Source organism: Ambystoma mexicanum, chromosome 12 (assembly GCF_040938575.1).
Source record: "Ambystoma mexicanum isolate Mex_15411 chromosome 12, UKY_AmexF1_1, whole genome shotgun sequence".
In the NCBI taxonomy this organism is placed as follows: domain Eukaryota; kingdom Metazoa; phylum Chordata; class Amphibia; order Caudata; family Ambystomatidae; genus Ambystoma; species Ambystoma mexicanum.
This window is the reverse complement of record NC_090936.1, coordinates 405894028-405914842: the sequence shown is the minus strand read 5'-3', so window position 1 is coordinate 405914842 and position 20815 is coordinate 405894028. Positions and strand designations below refer to the sequence as shown.

Genomic DNA, 20815 nt, shown 5'->3' with positions numbered 1-20815 from the left:
GAACAGTCCTAGATTTTGTTTCGGAACTGTTCGGGCAATAGACCATCCATTGAGGAGTCCAAAATACCCATACTCCCCTCTCCCTGGTCACTCTGTTCACCCGTAGTATGGTGCCTATCACTCAATTCCTTTAGTGTGTAAATTGGAAGGGAGGTATCACTAATGGCGTTCGTTAACACCTCCTGTTGTACGATATCTTTTTTTCCATATTTCCGGCATTGATTTCCGGACTACTTTGGAGTTGCGCAAGTACATCATTCCCTACACATTCTGTTCCTTCTGTGGATTTTTCTTGGGTACAAGAAATTTCCAGATCGACTATTTTTTGTTCATCCATGCTACCATGTGGCAGAAAGCCCCTAAGCTTTCTACCACTCCTAAGACCATTAACCATGTTCTCTCCGAGTTTCCGTATTAAATGGAGACTGAGTGCCTTCTCAAGCTTTATAACTGTACTAGTTCAATGCTAACAATACCCGTGTCTCCTTGCTATAAAGGCGAAAGACCTAAATTGTAATGTCAGAAGCCAATTATCCTACAATGGTTTTGCTTATAACTCTCATACGGCGAGCATTAGTGACAATTCACAACCCTTCAGTAATTCAGTTTCTTAGTGCCGTCAAGGTCGCGTTCGCAAACAAGTTATTTACAACAATGCTACTACTTTAGACGGTTACAAACAGCTATTTACTATATTCGCGTATATCATTTCCGAATGAGGCAGGCGTAATCTTTAAACTCAGCGTTTCCGATTGTGACAAAGTACACTCCCCAGATAAACAGACCACTCTACTTTCGACTGTCCACTAAGTCGTAACATTATGGAGAGGGACTTGTTACTCACAAAGGAAATAGACGTCCTCAGTATGAAAAACAAAAATTCTACCTTGGTAAATCGAATCGAAAATACTGGCCCCCTCAACGCCTCACCCCGAGCAGCGAACAGCCAATAGTCGCTACTTAGGAGCTACATCTGAGCACACGCGCAGGAGCGCGCGGCCTCTGGGTAATGTAGTTTTCTCGGCGATGTAGGAGGGGCCAGCTCAATTAATGCCTACAAACAAATAAAATAGGATATGTAAGCACTTATAAAGTGTATAAAGTACATCACGTTGTAGTATAACATCCTATTATGCAGGGCAAAACAGTTTAGAAGCATACCAATTATACGAAATTATAAAGTCCAAATAGGGTCCAGAGTCTTCTACCAGCCAACAGTCGCTACTTAGGAGCTACTTCGGAGCGCGCGCGCAGGAGTGCGCAGCCTCTGGGTAATGTCGTTTTCTCAGCGACGGAGGAGGGGCCAGCTCAATTAATGCCATGCGGCCGGGCTCCTGGGATCAGGCAGGGCTTGCCTTCTCGCCTAAGCTGCGCATGCGTGCAGAACTCCCATTTGCAATGCCTGAAAAATGACGCTGCTACCTGGCCATAAAATGCCAGCAGCTGGCAAATATTATAAGTCCATAGGTATATGATCTGTGACTGGGGGGTTGTCCTACCCTCTATGAATCAAAGGAATGCAGCAATAATTAAAGTGCAAACTGGTTTTTATAGGTATATGATGGCATATCCTGGTAAATTCCTTTCCTAGGCCTACCCTAAAGCCATAACTAAAGGTTATGCCAATGTTTGTTGTTTTCAAGGGAGCAACATTGTGGGAGTGGGTAGTTTGGGGTGAAGGGGAGGGCAGGGCCTACCCTGATTACTCGTAATAGACAAGTTCAGCTTACTGTTTGGCAGATGTGGCAGACCAAAAGGAGTTTGACTCTGGGTTAACATTTTAAGGGTTTTATTTAGCAAGAAAGTAAAAAGGCCTAACCAAAAAATAGTCCTCAGTCCAACTCCTATCCAATATCTCACCCTAACACTTTATAAAAGCAACATAAATATGAGCCAGAGCCGTAGTCTCCCAGCTCTTGCTTCGTCTGGCCAATGTTAGTCAGATCTCGTCCAAAGTACTGGTCGTAGGACAAAATGTTTGTTCTTAACAGTTCATAAAAGAAACGTTTTCAAGTCTCTTTTTAAGTTCCTCAGCAAAATGTGCAAGTCTTTTAATACACCAACTGTCTCAAGTTCTTGAAGGGGAGGGGTTACACCCTTAGTCCATTTCCACCAACTTGGACCTTTTTGTTCCCCTAATACTGTGCCCTCTAGTGATTGATTTAACCCTTCAAGTTACCTTCTGGTAATAATGTCTTTTGTACCTTTAGGGCTCTCCAGGCCTCTTTTGGTCCTTTGGATCACTTATTCCGCTCTTTGTTTAATTTCACTACCTCCACCGTGGGCAACCCTGGTACCTTCACTGCCTTCGGGTGTGTTCTAGCGAGATGGCGTCTCGGGCGTTCTTCTTTTCCTGCCTGCACAGCATTCTCGGTTATCCTCGCACCAAGAGCGGAGTATTCAATCCTCCGATGTTCCATGGTCTCGACCTCAATTATCGTTCCCCAGACCCACCACGACTGCAGCGTGGTCATGCCACCAAGTATGATGGTTCTTCGCCCGTCTGAGCAATGAAGCCCTTCTCGGTGCTGGCCTCCCGGCTTCTCGCTTCTTTGGTTCCCCACACAACTGCTGGCTCTGCAGTGCAGTGTGGCTCTGCCCCTCCAGGACGTTCACAGGTCAGAGGCTCGCCTCTACGTAGGATTCTTTCTCCTCCATTCAAGGTTCCTTGTCTCTTCATTCTCATGGCCATACTTCAAAGGGGCGTGTTGTTTTACATCAGCTGCTGAGTTCATGGAGATTCCAGCATTACCTTGAACCAGCTAAATGGGAGTAATGTCAATAGGGTTGGAATAGAAAACAGAAGTAACAGTCTTTTCCACTCCCATATGCAGAGAGAGTAGGGATGGCTCCCCCTAAGGGAGAAGGGACAAATTCCCCAGATTCGTCACACAGATCTATGCTATGCAAGTGATTTAGAAAGTAAATTTCATAGTGTGCAAACAAGCAAGGGTTAATCATGTTATCATAAAGACTGTCTCGCTTTGGAGAAGGAACTGCCATTTGTTTGCAGATATGTTTTTTACTACTATGGCTTCAGGTGTTGCTGATGCATTTTTGGCAGAAACTAACAGTTGTATTACGTATTAGTATCCTTGTCCTCATCCTCCTGGAGCCCATCTATTCCTTGTCAGTAATTCTCCTCTCTGCTTTTGCTATGTGTTATTTTTTTTCTGGCTGAAGATCTACACTCTGGTTGGTACGTTAATGACCAAGCAGATGGCATACACATATGTTTTCACTTTTAGGTTGTATAGGCGTTGCTTGTTACTGGAGGGTGCTTCCATTAACCGGGTGATGATTGTAGTAAAAAAGACACTTGATGTTCGGTAGAAGGGATACTTCGCAGAAACCTGGGAATTAAGATAAAATGTTTTGACAAGGCCTCAACTGTTATTGAAGAGTAGGAGGTTCGGTAAAATGTATGTGCCAATAAATTCATCCTTACCCGAGCTCAGTGCAAGGTTTGGAATGGCTCAATGCCAGAATTACATGTGAAATGGTGAAGGGAATTGTGTTAAAAAAGCAAGATACATCTTTGAAATTGATTTACATATGCATTCTGAATGGTTTAATTTGTGTGACGTTGAAGAGAGGTCATTTCTCTGGCTCCTTTCTTGTTTATAATAGCATCCTCTTTGGGTGTGCATGACGGTCAGTGCACAACTCCTGCTGGAGATACATATTAAGTAGTTCTTTCTTCTGTAAAGAAATGGATTATAGTGCTCATTTATGTGCTGCTGTGTTAGGATGTTTTCCTGTAATTTAGCTGCCATTTACCTGAAGAACATGGTGACGCAATACTGGCCAGATCGGGAGCCGCCCCCTGGAGAAGCAGTGTTTCCCTTCAACATCCATGAAAACGATCGCCAACAGATTCGTGACAATATTGTGGAAGGAATTATTCGATCGCCTGATTTAGTAAGGTATTGTATGTTTAACTTTTGTTCTCTTAAATTGTGTTTTTGGAACAAGATACAGTTAAAACGGACAAAATAGTAAGATTGCAAATGTACTTATGATTTTTGTTAAAAACGCCCAATCACTTGCTTTTTATATATGTTGTTCTTCTAGCTCATTGCTCCTTTATTACAGCTATAGAGAGCCACCAAGCGATCTAGCCATGAAACGCTACATTGTTGTGACCTAGTTCTCTGTTCTCTTTTCTTATTGGTAGCCTTTTCTGAATTGAGTCCACTTTAGGATTCTTCTAGCAAAATCACACCTGAAGTGGGGTTATTAATGCAAAGGTACTCCTTGAAGTGAGTGCTCTAGACCCACCTCCATTCCTTGCAAAGTCCCTCATGAATCTGTGCTTTTATTAGTCTTCACCCTATTCAGGGAACTTGTGAATTATTTTGTTCCCATACTGGTGAACTTGCACCATTGGCACCCAACAATATCGCAACCAACTCTTATCACTCCATTACTGTTCTGGAGATTTTTGCAGAACCCTCTTGTGAGAGTTGTGTAGTCATTTAAACTAATGGTAGAAAAGTGTGTCGCCCAAAAGGAAAAACCAGACACTCCAACAATAAGTGTAGCAGAACTGTGACACTTAACTTAAGGAGGGGGGAAGCTAGCAGGGCAGTACTCCCAATTGACACTACAAAGGAACACGCCATACTGAAATACTAATAAATATGCAGTTTTACTTGTTTCAATTTATTGAGATGATAAGTGTTTGTTAGATAAGTATTATTAATTTATATATGCTGTATAATTTGCTGGATTTCAAGGTTGTAAAAGTTGTTTTACAAACTAAACACAACGTAATAAAAAAAAAATGATGCTGAATAAAAATAAAAGAAATGCACTTTATTTCTAAGGTCGCACATAAAATATTTATAATACAGCGGAGATCGAGGAGGGAGTACTTGGGTTACACAGAGCATAGCGGTGTAAAATCAGTAAATGGACAGTTCAAGCCTCTCTCACTCTTTACCCTACAATGGAACCGCCATATCTAGTGGCAGATACAATACATATAGACTTCAAGAGGTGAGTTAAGGAAAGCACCTAGACTGCATTCTAAATAAAGTATTATGTATAATTAGATTTTGAGTTTGACTATAACACGCTCAGAACGGACTTAACAGTATAAAGGCGCAGTTGTACCAAAACACTTATAGCACAGAAGTAGATGGGGTTGAATAAGCCGCCAAGTAAGTTGCCTTATATTAATTTATGCATATACACATAACCTAGTTGAAGCATTTACATGTGAAAAGGGGAACACAATTTTTTTTTAAAATATATTTTTATTCATTTTATACAAGAGTCATATAACTTGTGGCATATGAGTTGAGAGCGCTGCAAGCAGCATTACAGAGCTTGTGAGTACTTGTAATAAACAGAAAGAACATAAACAATAACAGGTCAGAGAAATATTCGTAGGGAATGCCAGGCGGAGAGTGGGGTGCAACGGTAGTAGCTCCAAGTTGGGTAAGGTGATCAAGTGATCGGGAGGCTTGTACGTGTTTCAGACCCAAGTTGGGGGCGGAAGAGGGGTTCCACAGAGGCCTGGGCTTTCACTGTTTTGTCTCTGGACTTACAAGTAGAGGAGGGACTCCTCCGGACAGAACCTCTGTTGTTGGCTAGGAGTGCTACCAAAGCCCAGGATACGTTTTAGTTACAGTCCCATGGCCCAGAAGGGCACATTATACCCCAAGTAGGGAAACAGTTGCAGCTTACAGTGGTACAATATATATCATAGGCAGGCATGTATTACAAAGATTTAAAAATCCCTGCTAAATCAGGGAAAGTCTCTAGAAACCCAAGGCTTGGTGAAGAACTCAACGGACCCTAGGCAGGGCCTTATCAAAGTACCACAGTCCAGGTAAGTACTTTACAGTGTTGATTTAAAGGAGTACAACATTGAAGAAAGTGCCTCATAGGAAACTCCAGGCTGACTTGTGGTTATTTTGAAGATCATGGTACTTCCCGTTTCCTCACTACAAGTAGCAAGAAGAATGCAGCCAACTCCTGTGTACAACAGCGGAAAGCCAGAGTGGAGGGTGCCAGGATTAGCAGCCCCAGGAGCAGAGAAGCAGAGCAGGATTCAGACCCTAAAGTTAACCAATGGGGAAATGCAGTTGAAGATAACGTGAAGAACCGACGACCGGGACACTTGAGGAGTGACTTTTGAATAACCCGCCAACCCAATGCCCAGAGGTGAGTATGTAAGAGTGTTGGTTCCTGAAAACACTGTTCCAACAAAGCGGAACAGCCAGGTAAGTAGAGGCTACTTTTTAAAGGGTGAAATGAAGGATCTAGTCATCCAGGGATTTGTACCTTGAGCCAACGACTACTCTAACGGCCCAAAAGAAGAACAATCTTCCTTCACAGGAGTGGGATCCACATTTGAGAAGTGAAATCAGCTATGTAGATTGCTCCAGGAGGATGGAGGAACCTGCACACGGCAGACCCTGATTTCTCAGAAGACAAACATAAAACACGGATGGCACAGCGGCAAAAACTACCTCTGCAGTAGGGAAACCAAGTTGTCTGACCCTAATGGGAAACAGCAGGCAAATGCACTAAACCGGCCCTGAAAACGGTCCCAGAATGGAAGGCCTGACCAAAGCAGATCAGGAGGACCTGCAGCAGGATGATTAATATTCAAAAAGGATACCCAGCACTCAAAAAGGCTATCCGGAGCACAGGCAAGAGAATCCAGTCCCACTAGTATGGACAGACAAACTAGGTCTCAGTCGGCCACAACAGTCTTCTGCACTAAAATCCTCCAGCAGGTAAGCAGAAATGTTCACCTTCCAAACAACCAGTAGCACCAAGCTCAGGAACAGGGTTTCCATATTTACCACTTCACTCACAGCGGCTGGGCTATGCCAGCCCACCCATTCCCATTAGGGCATTTAAACTTAAAGGAATGGTTTGGTCAGAAATATTATTGTCCCTATGGTTCGGCCATGTGTTTTCAACCATAAGTTGATTGATCGTACAAACATTTCCTATGCACCTTACCGGATTTTTCGTCTTTTGTACACAATTGAAATCAGGGAGCAGGGCATGGCCATCTTGTGATAATGTCATCAGTGGCCGCATCGCCCTGGGTGGACTGCCTTTGCGGAACTAAATCATATCCCCGCCCCTGAGCCTGACATCACCAAATCATTGATATTCTCTGCCCCTCTCTGTGACGTTACTGGGCAGCATAGCCAAACGCACCCAGTCGTCACCTACGCGACTTGACGCAGAACCAGGAAAACAACACACATGGTCTCACAACACAGCGCGTCACAATTCGGAATATGAAACTGTACTTTAAAAGGAAACTGCAAGACTGTACAATTGGTAAAGTACATTTATTTCACATTAAATGCTTCGAGAACATTTGGCGATTGACATATTCAATCAAAATGGAACTTTTTTTCTTTGTTCTCGATCCGCAAATGTTTATCGTGAGTCACGCGCTGTTCCTTTTGGGTACACAGGGTGTTCGTTTTGGGTAAAAGAAGCACTTTGGTCGCACAGTGAATTGCAAGGCTGGTGCATCAACTTGGCACTAGACCACCGTAAAAGGTTATGATGTTGCTCCTAATCGCTGGTACATCGGCCTTTGGCGATCGTCCCAAAAAAAGAGTCAAATAAATCCAGTGATTGACATGTAGCTGCAGCTGGTGGTTGAAGAAACCATTGGTTGGGGTCTGGAATAGATGAGAATCGCAGAATGGCAGGATGTACCTGTTTGCAAAACATAAAAATAGAAATGTCTCAGTAGCCGATCTTTATTACAATTAATCATTATACTTATTAGCACAGATGTGGCACAATGTGAACCGAGAGAACACAACGTGGAAAGTACTCCGCTATTTGCTTCCGAGGATAGTGCAATGGAGTATGTTCCGCTCTAAAAGTAATGCGTAAACTGAGGCAACAATTAGAGGTGCACAATGTAATGATTTATTAGCAATGAGCCAGGGGGAAACGAGTGGTTGTCTACATGCGTGTCGATGCTGGACTGCCCACTTGCCCGGTAGAAAGACCAGCACACAAAGGTTGTACTTGCGCTTCATTGCAATATGCCACACAGAAAGAACGAGTACAAAGTAACCCAGCAATAAGGGTCAACTTTTCATATTTGAACTAGTTCTGGTATAAAATCGTCAAAAGTGAAACTTGCATTATATTCGGTATTTCCATTCTCTTGGCGTATGGTCCCCTCCATAATTCACGACAACAGGGTGGAATTTGCATAGCTTCAGGCGTTCTGGCGTGGGAGTTCCAGTGTTCCTGCAAAGGGGTTTTCGTTTCCAGTCGTGTCGCGGTAAAGAGACAGTGAGTGAAGGTACTGCGGTAGGGATAGATCTGAACAGGGAATAGTTGGGGGGGGGGGGGGAGTGACCCGGGCACCAGTAGTCCCTATATAATAGTCTTGCCGTGGATAGAGGGTGTAGTCGTGTGTTGGGTAACATGTATAGACACAAGAGGCCGGCAGGTTGCCTGCTGACGTGGAGTATGCAGAATGTACATAGACTGTATCATTGGCCCCGCTTCAATGTTTCAAATAAGGCTAAAAACAGTCCAAGCACGTATGCCAAAGCGAGCCTGGACATCATTTCTAACTTGCGCCTTCGTAGTGCGCTTGCAAGCATGTAGCGGCCTCAGTGCCACGTGAATTTTCGTTGGGGGACTGGGGGGTGGTAGGTGGCCGTCGGGTCGAGTAGCCTTAAGTATTTTAATGGGCAGCTTGGGGGACATGGGTCATTTCTTTGGGCGACTATGGGAACGCAGGGATGCTGTGCTGCATGGTGAATCTTGGGGCAATTTAAATGGTGTGTTCTTGGACAAGTTAAAAGTTACTGTTAAATGCCTGTCACGGGGACTTAAAAGCACATGTATATTGAAGCTGTACGTATTTAAGGGTAAAGTATGTGGTGTAATACAGGTTTCGTCCGATTGAACAGTTCAATAGGTCTGCTTGTAGTCGGTTGGGGGAGTGCAACAAGCGGAAAGCAGGATTACGGGGCGTTTAGGAGCCGATTATTGGAGGGGTGCATAAAGGGGGGCGAGGTAGACACACATGGTTTAATTTGTCTCAGTTGGGGCTGAGGCAGTGCCTCGTGGCCAATGGCGGCCGTTGCTGCGGGACAGATCATGGCCCAAATAACGCTGCTAGGGGCATTAAAAATAAATAAAGTATGAGATGTATGTTGACAACGTTCGGTGGGAGAACCGCCAGGAACAATATGCAACACCTTACTTTTATCTATGGGTTAGGGGTTAGGCAGGGGTGCTCCAGGCGAAGGGGAAACGCGTTTCCCGTATATTCCGACCCGGTGATTTTAAACTGCAGCAAGCACACTACTTAACTGAGTTGCCTTTAAGATCCGAGCAATTTCTGTCAGGGTCTTCTTTTAAAGTAATAGGCGGGTTTGTTAATGGCGGGAATATACGAGTATGCCAGGTTTGAGGAGGTTCTCATCTCGTGAAGTGATTGCTGGTGGTGAACGCAGAAGCGGCGCATGTTTCCTGTGACTGGTTCCTCGGAGGCAGAGCTGAGAGCACAAACAGACTTGAAAGTCGGAGGGAAGGGGAGTGGGAAAGCATCGTGGCGGTCCGGCACACGGCGGCTGGGCCAGCCAATTCATGGTTGTGCATGTTTATTACGTGAATATTGTTCCTGGCGGGATCAGCATGCAACATGGGCCGCGTCCTTAAAACGCTATTTTGTGGGGTTCAATTTGTAAATGCATATGGTGGGTTCCTCAATGGGACGATTCGGCTGTGGTACCGGATATGTAGGAAATGGCTATGAGAGAATGGTTAATCAGGTTATAGGTTGGGTGGTGGTTCACGTGCGGACCGGTGCGATGGAGCTGGGGGGTCGGGGGAGTAGGTGGGAAGGTCACAAGAGCCCAGGAAAGACAGTATTGGAGCCATGTGTGGGGCGAGGGGGAGCAGGCGGCAGAGTTAGAGCAGATGGTTGGCGCAGGGTGCCAACTTTTGCCTCAAGGCACCGGGGTCGGGGGCATTGCCTCCATCAAAACGGCGGCAGGCGAAATGGAAAACTTTGGAAGGGAGGCGGGGGGCTCTACAGGGCGCCTTGTGTAATTTTATAGGCGATGAAGTATTTATAGCGCCAGTCATCAAATGTTGGTGCTTTGTTAAGAGTATAGACCTGGCCGATAAACAAGTATTTCTTGTGTCCGACGGGGTGCCGTTAGAATACAAGTTCCCAGTATGTGTGGGGGAGAAAGTTATAACGATGAGCACGGCTAATACCGACCCGTGGGTTCCAACAGTACGAGTTTATTACACGCCCAAGCACAAGTTCCCTGTCACTGCTACGAAGCTTTTATAACGAGTCGCTGAGCAAATGCCGTTATTGATTGGGAATTGTAAAGCAAAGACATGATGCCTCCCCTTGGTGGGAAGGGCATGTACGGGTACAGCTGGTTGTCATTTGTGTTAGTTGGATTGTGGAATTAAGACTTTGATCCAGACTCAGCAGGTTGCGGCTCATGGTGACTACAGCCTTTGGCCTTGGAGGCACAGATGCATCACGTTTAATGGGTGCCAAAAGAGCGCGCACATACTTCTTCTGGGGGTATTACCACATTAGCAGTTTACTGAACTCCTGAAAACCTATCTTGCCATATGGAGGTCAAACCAAAGCGCACTGCTCCAGAAGTCGGTGATGTTTTGTTCTTCACTGTTAATAGGCGGGGTTCCCGCCCCTCCAGTTGGAAGGAAGACACAGCTACATTCTGTTTCTGTTGCCCACGCAGCCTAAACATGCACTGCCACCCATTCTTGTCACAATGTGTTTGCCGTGGGGCATCCTTTGTTGCGGGGAAAACGCATCTCTCATACATCGTGTCCCCGCAGGAGGAACCATCATTGTCAACAGGGCGCAGAAATGTGCAGTTGCCATGCAGGAGAATGCACGTAACGGTGGTTTAAGTGTTATGGTTTCGGCATAGTCTTTTAATGAGGTAGAAAGGTTCGTGAGAGAACGAGAGCATGAAGGACTGGCCTTGCATCTAGGGTAATTCAACAATTACTTATGTAACTTGGCTGTATCTACGGCAGCGACTTCTGCTGATTCGCAGAGGGAGAAACAGGGTGTCTTAAAGGACGGCCATGGGCAGGGAAGAGTACTTTGCTTACTAGGGTAAGGCGTGGCTGGCGTCCACGGGACATGTCATGGCGCAAGTTGCAAAATTGCGTTATGGGGCAGGGAGTTGTTAGGTTGATTAGATGCCGCACCAGGGGATATATGTGTTGGATAAGTTTTACTCTCTTGCAGAGGAGAAAACTCATGTTTACACTCTTGAAATTGCATTTACTCTCGAATTTGAAAAATCATGCGTAAAATACTCCAACCTCAAAATATTATCTGGAGCACTGCATGTAAGTCCAGTTTTGCAATGGACAACCTTATCATATCTTACATTATTACACCCCTCCTTCAATTCAATCCCTTTCGGAATGGTCCCTGTCTCTCAAGGTCAAAAACAATAGAACCTTATACTATGTGTGCGACGCGTGGGCCTCCTCAGCTCACAAGCAAAAATTCAAAGCTGGTGACCTTCACTCACAATGAACATACATTCTTAGTTTGCAACATCTCGTGTCAACGCATCCATGAGAACTGGAATTGTGAAGCACAGGCCCTGGAGTAAAAATTTGGGGGCTGTCACTGCTCGCGGTGCTGGTGAGGGGTAGGGGAAACTTGCCAATGACGGAATGCGCCCTACTCCAAAATTGTAGTCGGGGAAACACAAAAACAGAGTCAAAGTGTTTCTAGTAATAGCCCCACCTCTGCTTAACTCATGGCCTCCTACCCCACGGCATGTTTTCACGGTCAGTACTTCTTGCGTGCCTAGTATCTTATGTAGCCTAGGTCTCATCCCTTTTGTGTGACGAGCAGTTATTCAGCTGTTTGGGGAACTGGATGGTAAGGCAACTGCCGAAACCCAAAGATTCTTTCACACTGTTATCCATCGGGCCCTACCACGATAAATGAAGGTCCCACAGTAGCTCGACGAAACTGTGAAATGTGAAAGCACAGTGTTACATTGTATGGCAATCGTAAAAATTGTACTCTGTCCTTTTTTAAAAAAAAAAAAAAAAAAAAAAAAGAGGATAGATTTCAAAAGAGAAATTGCATACTTTATTAGAACAATTTATAAAAACATTTTTGGCAAAAATAAAAACGGATGGTAATCTTTTGTACTGGGATTTAAACTGTTCAACAAGCTCTGCTCTGGGTGGACATGGCATGTTGGCAATGTTTTGTGGCAATGTATGTGTGCTCTGAACAGATTACTGCGCAATTCCATGAGTATGCATCTCTATGGCATTAGTATCCATTTAGGAATAAGTCATTTGTATTACAAATAAAATTAGACAGACTTTCTTTCATTAGAGTGTACTGTCAGTACGCATACCTCTGGCTCCGGATCGATTACAAGGGATGATGTAATTGTAGTGGAAGCTCCAGCAACTCCCTGAAACACAGTACTTGCATTAGTATGGATAAAAATATTGGAAACTGAACACACACTTTGGGACGACGTCAAAGGTACATATAAATATTAAACCACAAATTAAACGTTGTGTAAAAGAATTACACGATATGTAAATATGATCGGATTATCTCATTCAATGGAACATCAGTACGCATACCTCTGGCTCTGGATAAACTAAAAGGGATGATGTAATTGTATTGGATGCTTCAGCATCTCCCTGAAACGCAGTACTTGCATTAGTAAGGATGAAAATATTGTAAATTGAACACACACATTGGGACAACGACAAAGGTACATATCAATAGCAAACCACAAATGAAACATTGTCTAAACGAATGACACGGTTTGTAAATACAATCACATTATCTCAAATTCCATGCATAAAACAATTCCGGAACTGAATAGCTAACAAAGACTAACTGATACGCGCTCGAAGTGGTTGTTGACTCCAGGCAAGACATGGATGCTGAATGTTGCTCCTTCATATTCAGTGCATAGTCATGGAGTTGTAAAGGGAAAATATTATTTGATTTAGAAATGCTAATCTTAAAAATTGGCATGCAAGTAGACAGATTATGAAAACATTATGCTTATTTCAAAGGAGACTATAGCATCGTTATTAGTGACATTTACACCTAAAATACCAATCAATCAATTTGGTTACTTGCACACTACCGCAAGGCCTAAAGCTAAATCCCGAAGCGTGACTCACCTATGGTGGCATGTGAACAAATAAAGTCGGAATAGCATTTTGGGAGCAATTTTCGAGTCGTTCTCAGTTGATACTTCTATGTGTACAAGGATGTGTCGTACATATTCGGGGTAAAGTGCAGGCTGCAGATGCGGTATCGATCACCACTCTTGTCCTCTAAGACTTTTTTACTCGACTTTCAAGCTCTGCGGTGCATATTCGCAATATCGGACCCATTCTCTAATTCGATCTACAGTCTTAGGGAATACATGCATTGTAGTGCCTTCAGATATGTCATGGGTCTTCGAAGGGCAACCGAAAATCGAACATGCAGGCATTGTTGTAAATTTTGCATAAAAATGTTGAGAAAGAAAGAATTAGACCATACATTCTTCAATGCAAGCTTTGTTTTAGTCACCGCAGCAAAACCAGTGCAGCGTGGGCGGCTGTATTATAGGATATCTTTCATAAACAATTCATTGATGTGAGGAAAATCAGAACATGTTACTCGTCCCTTAAATGTACTATCGTGCATGAAAAGGAAACATGCTTATATTATACACACGGTCTGCAAATGGATGCAATTCGATGCCAATTGACACTGACGAAAATTGATATATCGATAACAACAAATGAAACTCAAGTCAATAGCAATGAGAAGAATGAACATAGCACTACTGAGTACATTAGTTCGAAATAGATAGAAAGTTACAGATGGAGATATGATTAGGATACATGCCCTTACCTTGACCAACAAACAGTTAGATTCAGCAAGAAGGGTAGTTTGTGGCAGGAGAACAGGGAGATTTTCACAGGTAGCACACTGACTCGTTGACTCGCAGCGGTCACAGAAGTTCACAGATAGCACGACGACGAGCAGATTAGCATTGGTCACTGGGGTTCTCAGGTAGCACGTTCACGAGTTGACTTGCAGTGCTCAAAGATGTTCTCATGATAAATATCCAGTGGTTTATAAAGAATTACAAAAAGGGGTGTGTATGTGAATGAATGATGTGTATATGTCGTGGTATCACTTGGATTGCGGGGCCACGGCCTTCTTCAAGGGGAGCTTGCCTGGAGACACGGGGTCTGAGGAAGGCATGTGAACAGTGACCCCTGCGCGAGAGATAGCTTTGAAGTGTGCATGGTGTTTGGCACCTTGGCCGTTCGCGCCCCTGACAACACCCCTTGGCAGCGCACATCCACTGGTGCCAACTTCCTTTGATAATGTATGGGGGATGGATGGGCCTGGGGCGTGCAGACAAGGCACCGGAACACTGCTGAATAGAGACACACTTATGTGGATTGCGGGGGCGCGGCCTGCTTCAAGGTCTGAGGAGGGCATGTGAACAATGACCCCTGCGCGAAAGATAGCTTTGAAGTGTACATGGTGTTTGGCACATTGGCCGTTTGCGCCCCTGACAGCACCCATGGCAGCGCACATCCACTGGTACCAACTGTCTTTGATAGTGAACGCTGTGTCCAAGCCTCCCATGAAGCCACCATGTAAAAGAACGATAGGCCACCAGCCGGTACCACATGTGAAAGGGAAAGATACAAACTGTTTTTAAAGGACCAAGATAAGTGTATTAAACCTTAGTTGTCAATGACAATTCTTGTATCCAATGGCGTTTTTGCCAGGACAAATGCTACCTAGACACTGCACAATATTGAACGACTTTTATACGACTATTACTAGAGAATTGCAAGACTATATTGATATGACAATGATATATTGAAGTTAAGAGAATATAGGAGACAACTGTGAAATAGTAGTGGCCTAACTGACATCACAACTAGAGTATACTTACTCCTTACTTGCATTACGAGGGCGAACTGTTGGGCGAAGTTCGTGCATAAGCACCATCAAAAGCCTCAACACAAACCGTGTGAGGCAGGCTGCCCTGGAGTCTGGCAGCTCGGGAACACATTGCGGCTGAGGCTCGCCTTGCGATATGTAGGACAAGCATCCAGAGTTTTCTCTGCAGCAGCAGTTCTCCAACTCTGTTGGCATTAGCGCACACCGATTGCAGGTACAACGGGTGGAGACGCCGTCCATGCGACTAGGCTCCGGCTCTTGATCTGTTGAATCGTCCTCCCAACTGTGGGCGGAAGCCCCATCTTTTCCACATCTTTCTCTTTCCAGTAATTCCTCCTCAGAATACTCGGGCTCGTACTGGTAGGGCATTATTGTTACCATTGTGTGGTAAACAAACAAAAATAATTTATAGCAATGGTACTGGTATCTGTTCGCACGGGCTACAAGCAACGAAGGTAGCTTACCAGAGCACAGAAACGAGTCACGGAATACTCAAAGAAATACAGTGAGAGGAATGGAATAGAAAATCTGCTGTTGTGTGTTGTGAAATGGCCTGTTTATACTTATTGAGGAAAGAGGCGGCCTGCCATTTCCATGACGACACGTCATTAGCTGAAGCGCAGAGAATGTTGACACAAGACGTGCTTTGGCGTGTTGAAATGGGCGGTACGCTTCTAGTGATGTCTGGCTCAGAGGCTGGGGATATGATTTAGTGCCGCAAAGGCAGTTCAACCAGGGCGATCAAAAGATGGCCGCACCCTGCTGCCTGATTTCGCTTGTGTTCAAAAGATGAAAACTCCGGTAAGGTGCATAGGAAATGTTTGTACGATCGATCAATTTATGGTTAAAAACACATGGCCGAACCATAGGGACAATAATATTTCTGACCGAACCATTCCTTTAAGGTTTTTGTGACTGCAAATTGGGTTGTCCCAAACAACCAGACCCACCCCACAGGAAGTGTGGGGGCCTGCCCTGGGTCAGGAACAGGACCAGTGCAAAGCATTATGGAGGAAGTCATCATGGTCTCGCAATTAACCCACGTGTGTAAAGCAGCCATTTTAAGGCCTGTCTCATGGCTGCCCTGAACAAAGTAAACCCTCAAAACGAGTAGGCTGAAAGTAGGACTAAAAAAAAAAACAGTACCTCAATGGCTGCCATAAAGGAGCATCGGGCTACTAATGAGTAAATCGGCTTTCCACCCATGGTAAAGCTAAAAATAAATATTAGCAGCCAGCAGCCTAAATCCAATGTATAGGGACAAAATCATGGTAGGGCAAAACGAGGTGCCAGAGAGGCAGCCTTGGGACTGGGCATCTCATGGCCCAGCCAATATCCTATACCTCTAGTAAGGTAAAACGTGGTGTAGAGTCAGATGGACTCCAGTAGAAGTCCCTCTGACCACCAAAATAAATTAAACACAAAAAATGAAGGGGCGTAAGGAAAAATGGTGGGTGCTCCATAAAATGAAAATGCAGAACACCCAAAAATGTAATTCTGTGCTAACAATTACAAACCTTGACTTTTCTGACTACTGGATGTACACATGCTGCCCAATGACGCAAACTGTTTACACAAATGAAATGTATCAACAGCTTTGCAAGCTGGGATCATTGGGAACCCAGTGATGCCGGATAATATTATATTATAGTTAATTAGATGCTGATAACAATGCTTCTGTTGTATGTCGTTCATTACTTTTTGTTTTATTTTCAGTCAATTTCCTAACGTAAACCACTCTGTCCTTTTATTAGAAACCTTTTTTAAGCATTTTTCGACCGCAATTTTGTGAACTGCTTTCATGCCCTACAATGGGAAGTGACATGAGTGGAGAATGCATTAGACAATAAAGGATTCAAAGTGAAAAGTTGCATTCTCTTTTACTTACCTCCAAGTTCATATATCTACTAAACGTTTCTTACAGTATCAATAGAAGTATTTGGATCAACGTTGGTATTTTTGTGGAAGGAAAATTACTCCGCTGATGCTGCAATAGCCAAATTAATGCTCGCCATTATGCGTTAGTCAACCAATAAGAATACGACTGCTCGTGTAGCAAAGAAAGAGTGGGAGGTGTTACTGCAGGACTTGAGGACTGTCTTGGGCTGGGATTGGTCGTGGCAGAACGTGTTTCAAAGTTCAGGACTACTGTTTTTCCATGCTTTTATGGGAAATGTGGCGTCTGGTTGTTTTTGTTTTTGACGGTTACTGCTGCTTGAGCATGTTAAAGAAAGTGAAGCATACTGCTTTTCTTGGGGCATGGCATAGAATACTATCAGTTGTTGTTGTGGTAGTAGGATTGGTCCTACTAAAATAAGTCCTTGTGTTAAGTGATACTACAGAAGTAATAATATTACTGGTATTAAGACAACTACTATTAATAGTAGTGCCACTACTACTATCTGTAGCCGTTAGCGGTAGTAGCATCAGTACCAATACTACGTGTAGTAATATTAGCAATGGTAACAGTAGTGATCAAACTACTGCAGTAATGTTACAACTGCAGGTGTGTGTACCAATTGCGTTCTTTTTCCTTTTAGGTGTTTTAGTAGCAGTAAACCGGGTACTGCCACTGTTAATACTACAACTATTAGTATTACTGCAGTGCTACTGTCATTGTGTGTAGGATTACTGGGCCTGTAAACCCGTTAGTGTAAACATGTTACTTTGCATATTTGCTACTGTTGTGCATCTTCAGACACTACTACTTCTCCTACTAGTCAGTCTGGACTAAGGAAACATTTTCTTCAATAACCTGCCAATATGATCCCCTGTACATAGAGAAGCACCATCACTGTAACGGCTGACTAGTCACTGGAGTGCAAACATTGCATTGTGAAAGTATTTAAAAATTGTGAAACCTAGGTATTTTTCCCCTTATTCAGGACTCTCAGACTTGGGTGGTTTTTTTTTCTCGTTTTTTTTTTCAGTATCTAAACGACATTGTGAAAGTAGTGCCATTCTGTGGTTACCTCTTAGCAAAGCTTTCCTCTAGCAAACTTTATACCAGCATCTGAGCACCGGTCCTCTTGTCCAATTGTCCACTTTGTCCCATCCCTCCCTGTCTCGTCTGCTTGCGCCCCTCCTTGCGTCCTTCTCTAGTGTTCTCCCCGCTCCTATCCCCCCTTCCTCTTTGTCCTATGCCCACCTACTCTATGGTGTGCTCTGTCTCTCCTATCTTTTCTAACTGCTTCTCTATCAACTATCCTGCTCTCCTCACTAAATCTGGTAGGAAGAAGTTTAAAAAAGACATCCTGGTCTCCAACCCAGGCCTCCCTATCGCTGAAACCTATACCAGTGCCTCCTCTAGGCATACCCTCACTGACATCCTCTTTGCTGTTCCCTCGCCAGACATATGGACTGTTCATATGGTCTCTGTGCTTTCGCCTCTCTCTTCCTCTCCCATTAATGGTGGCATCTGGTGGGAGGCCTTCCTGGCCTCCTTCCACTCCTCTAAGGTCATCATTAATGTGTACTTAAACGGTACCTTCTTGATCTAAGACCCTCAGGCCACTCTTCTCCTCTTTGATGGATGCTTCCCGTGCCTCATCAATTTTCTTCCTTCTCCTGCTGTCCCCTCTCTTCCAGTCATGGCTTCCACACCTCCCTCTGCTTTCTCCTCTTTGGCTACCTTGCCCTTTTCTCCTTCCTCTTATGCCCCCCCCACGGGCCTCTTCTACACCTCTGCAGGGCGTACCTCTGACTCGTACCCCTCCCCGGAAGTTTTTCAAGGGTGGCAACCTTCTCCATATTGCCACTCTTAACTCTCGCTCTGCTGTCAAACACTCCTCTGACATCTACCGCCTCCGAGGAACATGCCTTCAATGTCCTCAGTCTCACCAGCTTTGACACTCTTCTCCATAAAGGCTACAAGATCCTCTCCGTGCCCAGATCCAACCGTTCCGTAGGGAGTGCAGCCCTGATCTTCGCCGAGTGAATTCCTGCCCCTGTTGTCCCTTCGCAGGCCTACTCTTTCGAATGCCTCGTCTGCAGGCTCTCCTCTCTCTCCTAGCCATTCACTTACTGTGGCTACTATCTATCGCCACCTGGTCAGATCTCCTCCTTCCTCTCTGAATGGGTGAATCTCTCCTCTTCCCTCCTGGTCTCGACCACTCAACACCTCCTTGGAGACTTTAACATCCACCTGGATGCTTCTTGTCCTTCCTCTGGACTCTTTCGTGACCTCTGCGACTCTTTCACTCTCTATTCTTCCCTCTAGCCTGACTCACTGTGCAGGGCACACCAGCTGTCACAGCAGTGCCTTGAACTTATTGGACCCTCTCATTGCAGGCATACCTTCCTCTGCTAGGGGAACCATCAGCAGCAGGGAATCCCGGACGACTCAGCAGAAGTCATGGAGGAGTCAATCGGAGGCATGAGAACCCCTCTCACGAAGGCAGAGAGATAAAAAAGGAGGCAGCAGCTGCTCTGTTTGTATTGCGGTAAGTCTGGTTATTTTCTCTGTGAATGACCGGTGAAACCTCCTAGAAAAACAGTAGGAGCCACCGATAAAGACACAGAACTTGACTCTGAAAACTCCCGGGCCCGGCAAGTGTAGAGGTCCGCTTGCCAAGCAGTAAGAAGGAACCACAGGCCTTGCATCTTGTCATACCAGTGTTCTTGGATAACCCTAAACAGCCGTCTAAAATACATGCTTTGGAAGCGTATATAGACAGTGGTGCAATCAGTAAATAAATAGACCAGGACCTGGCAGGTAGGATTGGTCTCTCCCTCCGGCAGAAGACAACCACAGACAAAGTCACGGCAGTAGATGGTACCCCTTAGTCTCTGGTCCGGTAACACATTGTACTGATGAAGTGACTCTTCTTTGTCAGGACGTCCATCGGGAAGACATCGTCTTTGACCTAATTGGAGCCCCCCAGTTTCGGCTGATCCTGGGAATACCATGGTTGGAGACACACAATCCACAAATCGACTGGCGCCCCAAGAGGCTAACCTTCTCTGATGATGTCTCAGTTCCTGCTTCAAGTCAAGCTCGCTTTTGGAACAACGGGCTGAACCAGGGCCAGGGATCGAAAAGGTGTTGGGTTTGACTGGCACGCTACCACCGAAATACCATGATTACCAGGACGTCTTTGAGAAAGAACAAGCAAACATCTTACCCCCACACAGACCCTACAACTACCAGATCGATCTCGTTCCAGGTGCACAGTTACCTTGCAGGCGAATTTACACCCTTACGGAACAAGAGAATTCACACCTGACAACCTATTTAGATCAATATCTGGCCAACGGTTTCATCTGTCCATCTAAGTCACCAGTATCTTCCACCCCTCTCCTTCGTACCCAAGAAGCAGGGGGATTTGAGAACATGCATCGACTACCGGGCATTAAACCAAATCACGGTAAAAAACTGGTATCCACTGCCACTTATCCCAGAAGTTCTGGATCAGATCAAGGACGCCCAAATTTACAGCAAACTGGACCTCCGAGAGGCGTACCACCTGGTACGGGTTAAAAAGCGAGACTAGTGGAAAACCGCCTTCCGTACAAAGTATGGTCTCAATGAGTACCAGGTCATGCCCTTTGGGCACTGTAATGCCCCAGCCGCATTCCAATTTTTCATGAACGATGTACTTCGACAATTATTGGATGTGTGCGCATTGGCTTATATCGATGACATCTTGATATACTCGCCCACGAAGGAGGATCATATCATCCATGTTCGGGTGGTTTTGGAAAAACTCCGGCAACACCGGCTATACGCCAAGTTAGAAAAAATGTTTTTTCCATGTGTGAGAAGTTGAGTTTTTGGGCTTCATCCTCACACCACAGTGGATCAGAATG

General features: G+C 44.8%; 1 protein-coding gene across 2 annotated transcripts in view; it reads left to right on the top strand.

Moving 5' to 3' along the window:
- The window catches only part of IPO8 (importin 8), a 2228954-nt gene that overhangs the window by 311485 nt on the left and 1896654 nt on the right, over nt 1-20815 (top strand). Inside the window, exon 3 of one of the 2 annotated variants that reach the window (XM_069628533.1) lies at nt 3770-3926. The exons of the other annotated variant lie outside the window; for it this stretch is intronic. Coding sequence (XP_069484634.1) covers nt 3770-3926 — 157 coding nt within the window. The remainder of the gene's footprint in view (nt 1-3769; nt 3927-20815) is intronic. 2 annotated transcript variants of the gene reach the window in all.